This window comes from Hemiscyllium ocellatum, chromosome 2 (genome assembly GCF_020745735.1).
Source record: "Hemiscyllium ocellatum isolate sHemOce1 chromosome 2, sHemOce1.pat.X.cur, whole genome shotgun sequence".
Lineage (NCBI taxonomy): Eukaryota > Metazoa > Chordata > Chondrichthyes > Orectolobiformes > Hemiscylliidae > Hemiscyllium > Hemiscyllium ocellatum.
This window is the reverse complement of record NC_083402.1, coordinates 11,093,403-11,106,593: the sequence shown is the minus strand read 5'-3', so window position 1 is coordinate 11,106,593 and position 13,191 is coordinate 11,093,403. Positions and strand designations below refer to the sequence as shown.

Genomic DNA, 13,191 nt, shown 5'->3' with positions numbered 1-13,191 from the left:
TGAAATGAGGGTTTTAGATAGAGTTAATGGTGCTTATTTTTTCCCTTAGGATGGGGATTTCAAGACTAGAGGAAACCTTTTAAAAATTTTTCTTTCTCACTTTAAAGACATGGGGAAGATTGTTTCAAGAGGGTAGCTTGTGTACGGAATGGACTTCCCAAGGAAGTGGTGGATGTGCGTACAAATCCAAAATGTCTTAAACGTTGTGAAAGTACATGAATAGGAAAGGTTTGGAGGAACATGGGCTAAAAGCAGTCGGTGGTGGGGTTGGGGGTGTGTGGTGTGTATATATGTGTGTAGACACCTAGTTTACTTTGGAATTATGTTCGGCATGGACAGGTTAGACAGTTTCTGTGCTGTGTAACTCTATGACTGAAGTGTTTAAGATTCTGAACAGTATTGACACTGATAAATGTGAAAAGGATGTTTCCTCTTGTGGCTGAGTTCAGAACTACATTTGGGTTAGCTGAGATTATTACATGGCAGAGCAAGTTCAAGCAGTTGAATGGCCGGCCCCCACTTGTCTGCATGTAAGGTAACTTTTATTTTCAGAATTTCAACTTTTATTGCCCAGATTAGTAATCTAGAACATTATTTCAGTCACCTTTTAATATATTTTGTTTAAAATTGGTAACAAAAGGGTACTGATTTCCTTTATTTAGGATAAAGAGCCAGATGCAATGAGAACTTAGATGCAACAAGTGGTTAGCAATTGAAATGCATTTATGGTGATGGGTACGGATTCAATCGTCTGTCTTTCAAAAGCATATTAGATACATGTTTGAAGAACAATGACAAAATTAGGGAGAAACTGGGACTAACTGAACTTCCCTTGCCATTGACACTGATATGGGCTCAGACCAGTCACGCTCAGGGCTATTCTATAGTTCTAGTTAAGTTAGTGAGTTTTGAGAAGATTTGTAGCTCAGGTTCTGGATGTAAGTTTGCTCGCTGAGTTGGAAGGTTCGTTTTTGGACGTTTCGTCACTATACTAGGTAACTTCAGTGAGCCTCCGGTGAAGCACTGCTGTTAATGACCTGCTTTCTATTTACGTGTTTAGGTTTCCTTGGGTTGGTAATGTCATTTCCTGTGATGTCAGTTCTTGTGGTGATGTCATTTTCTGTTCTTTTTCTCAGAGGATGGTAAATGGGTCCTAGAAGCACAGAATTCCAAATGAACCTCAATCAACAAACATATCAACTTGGACCTTACTTACCACCCTCTGAAAAAATGAAAAGGAAATTACATCACCAATCCAAGGAAACCTAAATACATAAATACAAAGCGGGTCAGTAATACCAGTGCTTCACCAGAGGCTCACTGATGATGTTACCTAGTATGGTTACGAAATGTCTGAAAACGAACCTCCCAGCTCAGCAAGCAAACTTACATCCAGTTCTAATTAAGCATCTAGGTTTTTTTGCCACAACAGATGCTATGCAAAAGTAAGTGTTGTATGCGTACACTAAACTGTGATGTCAACAATGGTTCTTCTATTGGAGCAAGTTCCATGATGCTAAATGCTTGCTATTGGTGAAAATGGAGGATTAAAGATCATTTAAGATCTTGTGGAAAAATTACATTTTGGAACTGGAAAAGATAACTTGCTCATTTGCTGTCCATGCTTTTCACCATCAGTCATTCCCCCTCTCATAATTGCTCTCATGCCTTGAGCTCATTCACGGTAGCTCTCCCAAGGAAAGAAAGAACTTTATTTAGTGCTTAGCATGCTTGCCAGGCATCCCAAAGTACTTTACAATTGAAGTACTTTGCAATTCTTGTAATTTGGAAAATCTGGTTGTCAGTTTGTACAGTGCAAGTTGCTGCAAACAGCACTGTGACAATATGATGTTGGTTGAAGAATAAATATTGGTCAGAACAGTAACCTTGTAATTTATTCCACACTCTTAATATCTGTGTTGAGGTGGGGAATGGTCAGCCAGGTAAGCTAACTGTTTCCATTTCTCATTGATAACCTCTTGAAATTGAATCCCCATTACGTGAAGTTTAGTCCAGAGTGAGCATGTTTTACCTGGATCAATTACTTAAGTTTATAATTTGCTTGGCTTGATTTTCCCTTATTCACAAAGATAACGTGCCTAACCTTCTCCCAAAATTTCAGTTTCCTGATGCCAGGGAGTAGCTTTGCTTCCCTGTTTACCCTGAGGGTAGTTCTATGGATCAATGGATAGAATTCTCTCCTTTGAGTCAGCAGATTGTGGATTGACATCCCACTCCAGAGTCTTCACTCAATCTATAGTGACACTCAGCCATTTTTGGGTGAGGCATTAAAATGAAGCATCCTTTGGTCTTTTGGCTGATTTTATAAACAATTGGGGAAGTAGGAGGCCAATCAGCTCCTCGAAGCTGCACCCCCATAAGATCATGACTGATTTGAAAATTTCACATCCTGCCTGTCTCGATTCCCTTGTCTATACCTGGCCAACATAATTTGTTTTCAATCTTTGTGAAAACATATGGTGGGAAGCATAATTTTATAAAATGACCAAAGAATTCAAGATTATGTTGTTTGACATGGACTGGTTAGATCGAAGAGTCTGTTTGTGTTGTATGACTATGATCTCAATTCTGTTTGTGGGAGTTACTGATGCATTTCCTACTTTACAATAGCAATTGCACTTCAGAAATATGCAGTCAATTGTGAGTCACTTTGAGCCACTGCAGTCTTGAAAGACACTCTGGAATTACATTTTATATTTGACTGTAAATAGTGTTCCCAGATTAGCTGTAGCCAACATCCTGTCAATTAAAGCAGTCGAACCTGCTCAAATTTGTACCTTATCAAAATGTTTTAACAACTTTTATGAAATATTAATTTGTGAAATGTTTGTAAGCAATCTAAATAGTTTAGGCCCATATTGCAGAGGCATTTTGCAATGAGTGTTTGGGAGTAAAATGAAACAAGGTAACTGCAACTTTCTGCTTTGGTGGATCAATCTATTCTGGTGACATGTTTTATGTGAAGGGAAACATTCTGTTCATAACAATACATCAAAATTGGCGAATAATATACCAAGGGCAGGGCCAATTGGTCCCTCACTAATTAGAGAAAATCTTGTGATTTGGTGCCTATTATTTGTTCATGGATATGGGTACTGCTGGTTGGGCCAGCATTTATTGCCCATCACTAATTGCCTAGAAAGCGGAGTTAACCAAATTGCAGGTCTGGAGTCATGTGGAGGTCAGATCAGGTAAGGACAGACTTAATTTCTGAAAAGGATATTAGTGAATCAGGTAGGTTTTTTTCTTAGTAAGAGATGAAATTGGTTGTTATTAAGCAATCTCTTTATTCCAAACATTTACTGAAATCAATTTTCACCAATTTCCATGGTGGAATTCAAGTGTATGACTCAGAGCATTGGCCTGGGTGCCTTGTCTGTTACTCCTGTGTTATTACCATGAAGCCACTGCCTTCACTAAAATTATATTGCAGGGAGACATTGGACCAGCATCTACACTGAAAACACATATTTTTCATAAAAAGCAGAAGAGTGCATTAATTAAACCAAAACAATGTCTTTATGGCTGGAGCAATGCTGTAGAACTTTTCAGATCTTGAAAGTAGAGTTGATGCAGAAGATCAGCCACAATTATCGAATGGTGGAGGGGACTCAAGGGCTTGAACTTCACTACTGTAAGTAACTCTCAGGACCTGTTGTACTAGTGAAGTTTGCTGCGAAAAGGAAAGCAATTTTGAGGAACAGTAATGAGTATAAGCCTGTCACTAAACTTCCCTGGCATATAATGACATTTGCGATTTTTGAGAAGAATTGTAGCTCAGATTGAGGCTCTGGTTGTAAGTTTGCTCACTGAGCTAGCAGGTGTGTTTTCAGACGTTTCATCATCATATTAGGTGACATCATACTGAGCCTCCGCTGAAGCGCTGGTGTTATGTCCCACTTTTTATTTGTGTCTTGGTTTCTTAAGGTGGCTGATATTATTTCCACTTCTTTTTCCTCAGGGGATGAAAGATGGGGTCCAAATTGATGTGTTTATTGAAGTACCAGTTAGAATGCCAGTCATCTAGGAATTCCCATCCATGTCTCTGTTAGCTTGTCCTATGATGGATATGTTAGAGGAAACCTACAACACCATCAACAATATCCTTACTGGCATAATATTCACAAAAGAAGAGGAGAACGATAACAGACCCCTATTCCTAGGTGTCACAGTAGAACGAACACTGACCAAATACTTAACTAGAGAAGAAATCATCGCATTCAGAAAGTATTTTAACTCAAACCTATACAAAGCAACAAAGTAATTAACTAAGCAGAGATGGCTGGGCAGGTAAGGTGCTGTAGCTGTATGATGTGGGAGCTGGCTGATCCCATTGTGAACGGCAGTGACCACATCTGCAGCAAGTGTTGGTTGCTGGAAAAACTCCGGATCAGAGTTGATGATCTGGAATCTGAGCTCCAAACACTGCGGCACATTCGGGAGGGGAGTGTTACCTGGACGCTTTGTTTCAGGAGGCAGTCACACCTGGGAGATTAAGTAATTCACACTCAATTAGTGATCAGGGACATCAGAGTGTGACTGTAAGTGAGGCAGGTAGGGGGAACCTGAGTTCAGGAGTCTCAGTCCTTGACCTTGTCCAGCAGGTATGAGATTCTTGCTCCATATACGGATGAGGAAATGGGCTCTGGACAGGATGAGCCAGCTGACCACGGCACCATGGTGCAGAAGGCCATTCAAGAGGGGGGAGCAAAAAGACAAGTAGTTGTTATAGGGGATTCTCTAATTAGGGGGACAGATAGTATCCTTTGCAAGCCGATCGGGAGTCTCGCATGATGTGTTGCCTGCCCGGTGCAAGGGTGCAGGACATCTCGGACTGGCTTGAAAGGATATTGGAGCGGGAGGGGTAGGATCCAGTGGTTGTGGTCCATGTTGGGACTAACAACATAGGCAAAGCTAGGGTGGAGGACCTGTTTGGGGATTATCAAGCACTAGGAAGGAAATTGAAGTCCAGGTCCTCAAGGGTCATAATCTCCGGATTACTGCCTGAGCCACGTGCCAACAGGCATAGGGATAAGAAAATTAGGGAAGTAAACACGTGGCTAAGGGATTGGTGTGGGAAAGAGGGATTCCATTTCATGGGGCATGGGCATCAGTTTTGGAACAGGGGGGATCTGTACCGTTAGGACGGTCTCCACCTGAACCGATCAGGTACCAATGTTCTAGTGAAGAGGATAAATAGGGTGGTCAGTAGGACTTTAAACTTCTGAGCTTGGGTGGGTGGGTGGGTGGGTGGGGGGAGTGAAAGCGACAGGGAGTATGGAGTTAAATGGAAAGATAAGCAGGAGGATAGCATATGTGCAGGCGGATTTAACCTTGAGGCAGACTGGGAATGCAGCAAAAAGGAAGGATAACTTAGGACATCTTATGACTTCCAATATCTCTAATGATAAAGTTAGCATTAAGGCACTTTACCTAAATGCTTGTAGCATTCGGAACAAAGCAGGTGAACTAATGGCACAGATCATTGTGAATGATTATGATGTAGTAGGCATCACAGAGACGTGGTTACAGGGGGGTCAGGACTGGCAGTTAAACATCCAAGGATTTTCAACTTATCGAAAAGACAGGGAGGTGGGGTTGCCTTGTTAGTTAAGAGCAAAATTAAATCTATGGCACTGAATGGCATAGTGTCGGATGATGTGGAGTCTGTGTGGGTGGAATTGAGGAACCACAAAGGCAAAAAAGCCATAATGGGAGTTATGTACAGACCTCCTAACAGTGGTCAGGACCAGGGGCGCAACATGTACCGGGAAATAGAGAAGGCATGTCAGAAAGGCAAGGTCACAGTGATCATGGGAGACTTCAATATGCAGGTGGACTGGGTAAATAATGTTGCCAGTGGATCGAAAGAAAGGGAATTCATGGAATGCTTAAAGGATGGTTTTTTTTGGAACAGCTGGTCATGGAGCCCACAAGGGAGCAGGCTATTCTGGACCTAGTGCTATGTAATGAACCAGCCTTTATAAAAAAATCTTTAAGGAAGGGAACACTTAGGAAGCAGCGATCATAATATGGTAGAGTTCAGTCTGCAACTTGAAAGAGAGAAGGCAAAATCGGATGTAACGGTGTTTCAGTTAAATAAAGGTAATTACGAGGGCATGAGAGAGGAACTGACGAAAATAGACTGGAAGCAGAGCCTAGCGGGGAAGACAGTAGAGCAAAAATGGCAGGAGTTTGTGGGTATAATTGAGAACACTGTACAGAGGTTCATCCCCAAGAAAAGAAAGATTATCCAGGGAGGGATTAGACAGCCATGGCTGACAAAGGAAGTCAGGAAATGTATTAAATAAAGAGGGATCCTATAAAGTGGCCAAGAGCACTGGGAAATCAGAAGATTGGGAAGGCTACAAAAACAAACAGAGGATAACAAAGAGAGAAATAAGGAAGGAGAGGATCAAATATGAAGGTAGGCTAGCCAGTAATATTAGGAATGATAGTAAAAGTTTCTTTCAATACATAAGAAACAAACGACAGGCAAAAGTAGACAATGGGCCACTTCGAACTGATGTTGGAAGCCTCGTGATGGGAGATAAGGAAATAGCAGGAGAACTTAACAAGTACTTTGCGTCAGTATTCACAGTGGAAGACATGAGTAATATCCCAACAATTAAAGGGAGTCAAGGGGCTGAGTTGAGTATGGTTGCCATTACAAAAGAGAAAGCGCTAGAAAAAGGTCTTAAAATTGATAAATCTCCTGGCCCCGATGGGATACATCCTAGAGTTCTGAGAGAGGTGGCTGAGGAAATAGTGGAGGCGTTGGTTGAGATCTTTCAAAAATCACTGGAGTCAGGGAAAGTCCCGGATAATTGGAAGATCGCTGTTGCAACCCCCTTGTTCAAGAAAGGATCAAGACAAAAGATGGAAAATTATAGGCCAATTAGCCTAACCTCGGTTGTTGGTAAAATTCTAGAATCCATCATTAAGGATGAGGTTTCTAAATTCTTGGAAGAGCACAGTCTGATTAGAACAAGTCAACATGGTTTTAGTAAGGGGAGGTCATGCCTGACAAACCTGTTGGAATTCTTTGAAGAGGTGACAAGTAGGTTAGACCAGGGAAACCCAGTGGATGTGGTCTATCTAGACTTCCAAAAGGTCTTTGATAAGGTGCCACATGGGAGGCTGCTGAGCAAGGTGAGGGCCCATGGTGTTCAAGGTGAGCTACTGGTATGGATTGAGGATTGGCTGTCTGCCAGAAGGCAGAGAGTTGGGATAAAAGGTTCTTTTTCGGAATGGCAGCCAGTGACAAGCAGTGTCCCGCAGGGTTCAGTGTTGGGGCCACAGCTGTTCATGTTATATATTAATGATCTGGATGAAGCAACTGGGGGCATTCTAGCAAAGTTTGCCGATGATACGAAGTTAGGTGGACAGGCAGGTAGTACTGAGGAAGTGGGGAGGCTACAGAAGGATCTAGGCAGTTTGGGAGAGTGGTCCAGGAAATGGCTGATGGAATTCAATGTGAGCAAATGCAAGGTCTTGCACTTTGGAAAAAAGAATACAAGCATGGACTACTTTCTAAACGGTGAGAAAATTCGTAAAGCCAAAGTACAAAGGGATCTGGGAGTGCTAGTCGAGGATTCTCTAAAGGTAAACATGCAGGTTGAGTCTGTGATCAAGAAAGCGAATGCAATGTTGTCATTTATCTCAACAGTGTTGGAATATAAAAGCACCGTTGTGCTACTGAGACTTTATAAAGCTCTGGTTAGGCCCCATTTGGCGTACTGTGTCCAGTTTTGGTCTCTGCACCTCAGGAAGGACATACTGGCACTGGAGCGTGTCCAGTGGAGATTCACACAGATGATCCCTGGAATGGTAGGTCTAACATATGAGGAACAGCTGAGGATCCTGGGATTGTATTCATTGGAGTTTAGAAGATTAAGGGGAGATCTAATAGAAACTTACAAGACAATACATGGCTTGGAAAGGGTGGACGCTAGGAAATTGTTTCCATTAGGCGAGGGGACTAGGACCCGTGGACACAGCCTTAGAATTAGAGGGGGTCAATTCAGAACAGAAATGTGGAGACATTTCTTCAGCCAGAGAGTGGTGGGCCTGTGGAATTCATTGCCGCAGTGTGCAGTGGAGGCCGGGATGCGAAATGTCTTCAAGGCAGAGATTGATAAATTCTTGATGTCACAAGGAATTAGGGCTACGGGGAGAATGAGGGTAAGTGGAGTTGAAATGCCCATCAGCCATGATTGAATGGCGGAGTGGACGTGATGGGCCGAATGGCCTTACTTCCACTCCTATGTCTTATGGTCTTAAAACCCACCAACAGAGCTGCATCAGGACATTATTTCAACAAGCCACAACATACTGCAACACCCAGGAACTATGAACAGCTGAAGGAAAATACCTATACAGCGTATTCAGGAAGAATTGATACCCAATAAGCCCAGTCTGCAGATTTCTCAACAACAAATTCAAACAAGCAGACACAACATGCCCAGAACCTCTAACCACATTACCTTACATCAAGGGCATCTCTGAAATGACTTCCAGACTACTCAGACCTTTTGGCATCATGGTAGCCCACAAACCTACCAAAAGAATTGAACAGTGGCTGACGAATCAAAAAGACCCTAAACAAACAACCAGCAAAACGAATGCCATTTACAAAATACCATGCAAGGACTGTAACAAACATTACATTGGACAAACAGGGAGAAAACTAGCCACCAAAAGATGTCACCCACTATCACTAATATCCTTACATATAGACGAAGAATGACCCCACTTTGACTGGGACAACGCATCCACTGGGGGACAAGCGAAACAGAGACATGCTCAGGAATTTCTCGAGGCCTGGCAATCTAACCGGAACTCCATCAGTAAACACACCAATTCCAACCCCATCTACCATCCTCTGAGAAAAAGAAACGGAAATGATATCAGCCACCTGAAGAAACCATGACACAAATAGAAAGTGAGATGTAACACCAGCATTTCACTGGAGGCTCACTGATGATGTTATCTAGTATTGTGATGAAACATTTGAAAAAAGCGTTTCAGCTCAGTGAGCAAACTTATAACCAGAATAATGGCCTGTTAGCTGCTTTCTGCCAGTCTGATGGATTGTACCAATGCTTTGTCACTTGATTTCCCAATCTTGGAAGAAAGGAAACTGAAGTGGCTTGCGTTTTGTTGTTTAACATGGTCAACTTAATCTTCAGGAAAGTTTGCTACTTAGCCAGTAAGACTAATTATTTGTTCAGGCACATCCATATGTGACACAAAGGCTATTGGTGCAGATTAGTACATCCAAATATCACTACTTGATAACAGGAAAATGCCAACACCATCTATGACCAGCATGCACTGTCCTGACCAATGGCTAGAAGTTTGACAACAATGACTGCAGTAGCCAATACAGACAATTTTCAATGCTTGCAAGCTTCATGTTTGGCACTCGTGACAGAAAAAGATTCTGCCACAGATCGGCCTCTACATAGTGCATCTTTTGCTGATGTATGAAGACAGCGCATCTGAATTGGATTTTGTTTTTGTCTTCCTCCTTTCATAGACGGAAGAATGCTGAATGAGTGGGACTGAAGGGTAAATAGTGCAATTTCTCAGTCAAAAGTTAGTTTAGAATAGTTGGGAACTGAGAGAAGTATCAAGGCTTGGTTTTTGCATTGAAATCTTACAAACTTAATTCTGCAAGCCCCGGTTTATCCTACCTGTAGAACATGTTCAACAACTGTATACTCATAAATGCTACAATGAAACTTTAGAATTGAATGGATTTGATCACTGATCCTAGACTTAAATCTAACCAAATCTTTAAATCTTTTGAAATACTGTGTGCAATTCCGGTCTCCCTGCTATAAGAAAGATTATATAAAATTTGAAAGGGTTCAGAAAACTTTACAAGGATATTGCCAGGGTTTGAGCTATAGAGAGGCTGAATCAACTGGGGCTGTTTTCCCTGGAGCTTCAGAGACTGAAGGGGACCTGAGAAGTTCATAAAAATCATGAGAGGCATTGATAGGGTAAATAGACAAAGTCTTTTGCCTGGGGTAGGAGAGTCCAAAACTAGAGGGCAGAGACTTAAGGTGAGGGAGGAAAGACTTAAAAGGGACCTAAGGGGCAGCTTTTTCATGCAGAGGGTGGTGCGTGTGTGGGAATGAGCTGCCAGAAGAAGTGGAGGAGGCAGGTACAGTTAGAACATTTATAAGGCATTGAATGGGAGGGTTTAAAGGGATATAGGTCAAATGCTGGCAAATGGGACTAGATTAATTTAGGATATTTGGTCAGCATGGATAAGTTGGACTGAAATTGTTTCCATGCTGTACAGATGTATGACTCGATAACCAAAAAGTGAGGAATTAAACTAAGAAAAAATTAGGACAAGCTGCAAAAGATCGATGTACAAATTGCCTTACTAGAGAATTCAGTCATGATCTAATTATATTTTCCCAGTTTGACTCCATCTCCCTTTATAACCTTACCAAACTGAAAACTGTTTTAGTTACCCCAAAATCTACAGACTTCTCAGAGGAGTGTTCCAGATTTTGACTATTCTGTGTGAAAGTGTTTGCCCTATTTCTCTCCTGACTGGCTTAGCTCCAATTTTAATACTACTTTCCATCCAAAGGCAAAAAGTTCTTCTGGATCAGAATCACTCCCGATGAAGTAGAAGACGACATTAGGGACAATACTGAAATTATTCATGAGAAAGTTTCATGTCCTTTGAACCAATTTCCTGAATTTCCTGATCAGGTCTGCTCTCAACCTTCTTTGAAAATTTTCCAATTTTCCTTTTAAATCATAAGAGATCTGGCCATAGTAGACAGTGCAAAACCAATCACATTGGAGGGAATACCAAGAAGCAGAGGCCACTGACTTAAGATGATTAACAAAAGAGATAGTATGACATGAGAAGACTTTTGTAGTGAATGTTTAGAATCCAAAATGCATTGTGTGATGGAGGCAGAGGCTTATAAAATCATGAGGGGCATGGATAGGATAAATAGACAAAGTCTTTTCCCTGGGATGGGGGAGTCCAGAACTAGGAGTTTGAAGTGAGAGGGCAAAGGTATAAAAGGGACAATCTTTTCACGCAGAGGGTGGTGCGTGTATGGAATTGGCTGCCAGAGGAAGTGGTGGAGCCACTTATTTAAATTACAACATTTAAATAGCGTCTGGATGGGTAGATGAACAGGAAGGGTTTAGAAGGATGTGGGCCAAATGCTGGCAAATGGGACTTGCTTAATTTAAGATATCTGGTCAGCATGGATGAGTTGGACCAAAGGGTCTGTTTCCTTGATGTATATCTTGATGAGAATGCTATGTTTAACAGGGAGAGCATTTGAGTTTGAATCATTGTCAAGGTAAGTTAAATCATGAGAGGATAGGAAAACAGCAACCATGTTTACCAGCATGGATTCGATGTGCCAAAGGGTCTCTTGCCATGTAACATACACCACTACTTTTATAGTATGAAATGAGAGATCAAACAAAGTTAAACTCTATCTGACTAAAAAAAGCAGATCTGCACAATGCAAAAAAGGGATCCAGTCAAAATAAACTGAGTTAAAAACAGAAGATAAACATGCATCACTTTGTATTCTGTGAGAGGATCAAAAGAAGTGGAAGCTGGGTCACTGATTATTTTAGACAGAGCTAGATCGATTCCTGATGAGCAATGGGTGAAAGGTTATTTGGAATGTGTGGAAATGTGGAGTAGTCAGGTCAGCTATTATCTAATTGTATGGCAGAGCAGGTTCAAAGGCTGAATGGCCTACTCTTGATACATAGGTTCATATGAGTCAAAAATAAGAAATAAATTCAGAATGGAGAAAAAATGAAAAAAACAAAAGAAGAAAGATTTAATATCATATCAACCTTCAGTTCAAAAGAGTTCAACAATCTCTTCTACTAAGTGACTGATGAGCAGAAATGATTAACCTCCACCATATTTTCATTAAAGCTCTTGTTAATTCTGGATCTCTCATTTAATGTCTTCTTAAATGTTTCTACTCTGGTGAAAAAATTTCCAGTTGCTCATGTCTCATAAGTACATCTTATCCCTGGTATCAGCTCAGTGAAACTCTGGCGCATCTTTCAAAGCTTTCCAAAAACAAGACATGCAAAACTGGATAAAATATTCTAACTACAGCCCTGTTAACAAGTACTGTTCAGTAGTCTCTTACTGCTTTACTGTTATGTGCCAACTTTCTCATTTTTGTCTATTGTTTAAACATTTATGTATCTGTACCCCAAGACTTTCTCCTCTTAAACACATTTATTGTATTACCGTTGTATGTTTGACACTTTGCATTTCCTCTTGAAATCAAATTTCATCTAACATTTATGCCCAATTTGTTAATCTGCCTCAGGTTTGCAGAATTCACTCAGTGTTCTACATCATGAACTACAATTCCTAATTTGCAAATGCTGCAATTTCGGTTCAGTTCGAAAAGGTTACATGAAATAACTGTTGAACATTTTAGCAATAAGCAATTTTTAGGAATAAATGCTGTCTTTGGACTGATTCTGAAGTCCTTGGAGGTCTTCACACATTTGTGATGCTGTTCGGACCTTCATAGATGTGGGTAATAGGCCTGATAAATTGACGCAGAGTATTGTGGCAATAGCTTATTCTTGTAACTTACCAGTGTAATGAGGAAGGTGCTGATTGTGCGAGCAGCTTGACAGAGTGCGCTGTATTCCTCCAATAAGAGTGAGATGAACTGATGAGCCTGTGGTGGGCCTTGAGCCACAGTTGTGATCTTGGACCCAAGTGACAAATGTCGGAGCAAGCGTACCTTCATTTCCAAAACATACTCTCTGGCCTGCTGTTCTAAACGTTGGTATAGCTGGTAGGGGTCCCGTTCACATAGCCTAAGGCCAAGGAAACAAATAAAAAAGACAGCACATTAAACATCTACAAGTCTCCATTTTCACATTAAAAACAAAACTATATGTGTATAAAAATAATTAAGCCTACTCCAGCAGGCATTCATACATCAGGAATACAGTCAAGTGAGGGAGTACAGTGTAAGCCTCGCGACATATTACATCTCATTCACAACACATTCAAAACACACCACGTTTTGGTTTAGAGACTTCCAATGTAAAGTGCCTTTTGTGCTATGCAAAACTTAATTTATACGGTGCTCTATATAATTTAATGCAATTATCTACGAT

The 13,191-nt window shown here is 41.1% G+C and overlaps 1 protein-coding gene across 3 annotated transcripts in view; it reads right to left on the bottom strand.

Moving 5' to 3' along the window:
• fam193a (family with sequence similarity 193 member A) overlaps positions 1 to 13,191 on the bottom strand; it is a 234,127-nt gene that overhangs the window by 71,685 nt on the left and 149,251 nt on the right. For all 3 annotated transcript variants that reach the window (XM_060834543.1, XM_060834552.1, XM_060834562.1), the window contains exon 6: positions 12,657 to 12,885. In XM_060834543.1, the coding sequence (XP_060690526.1) occupies positions 12,657 to 12,885 (229 nt within the window). The remainder of the gene's footprint in view (positions 1 to 12,656; positions 12,886 to 13,191) is intronic.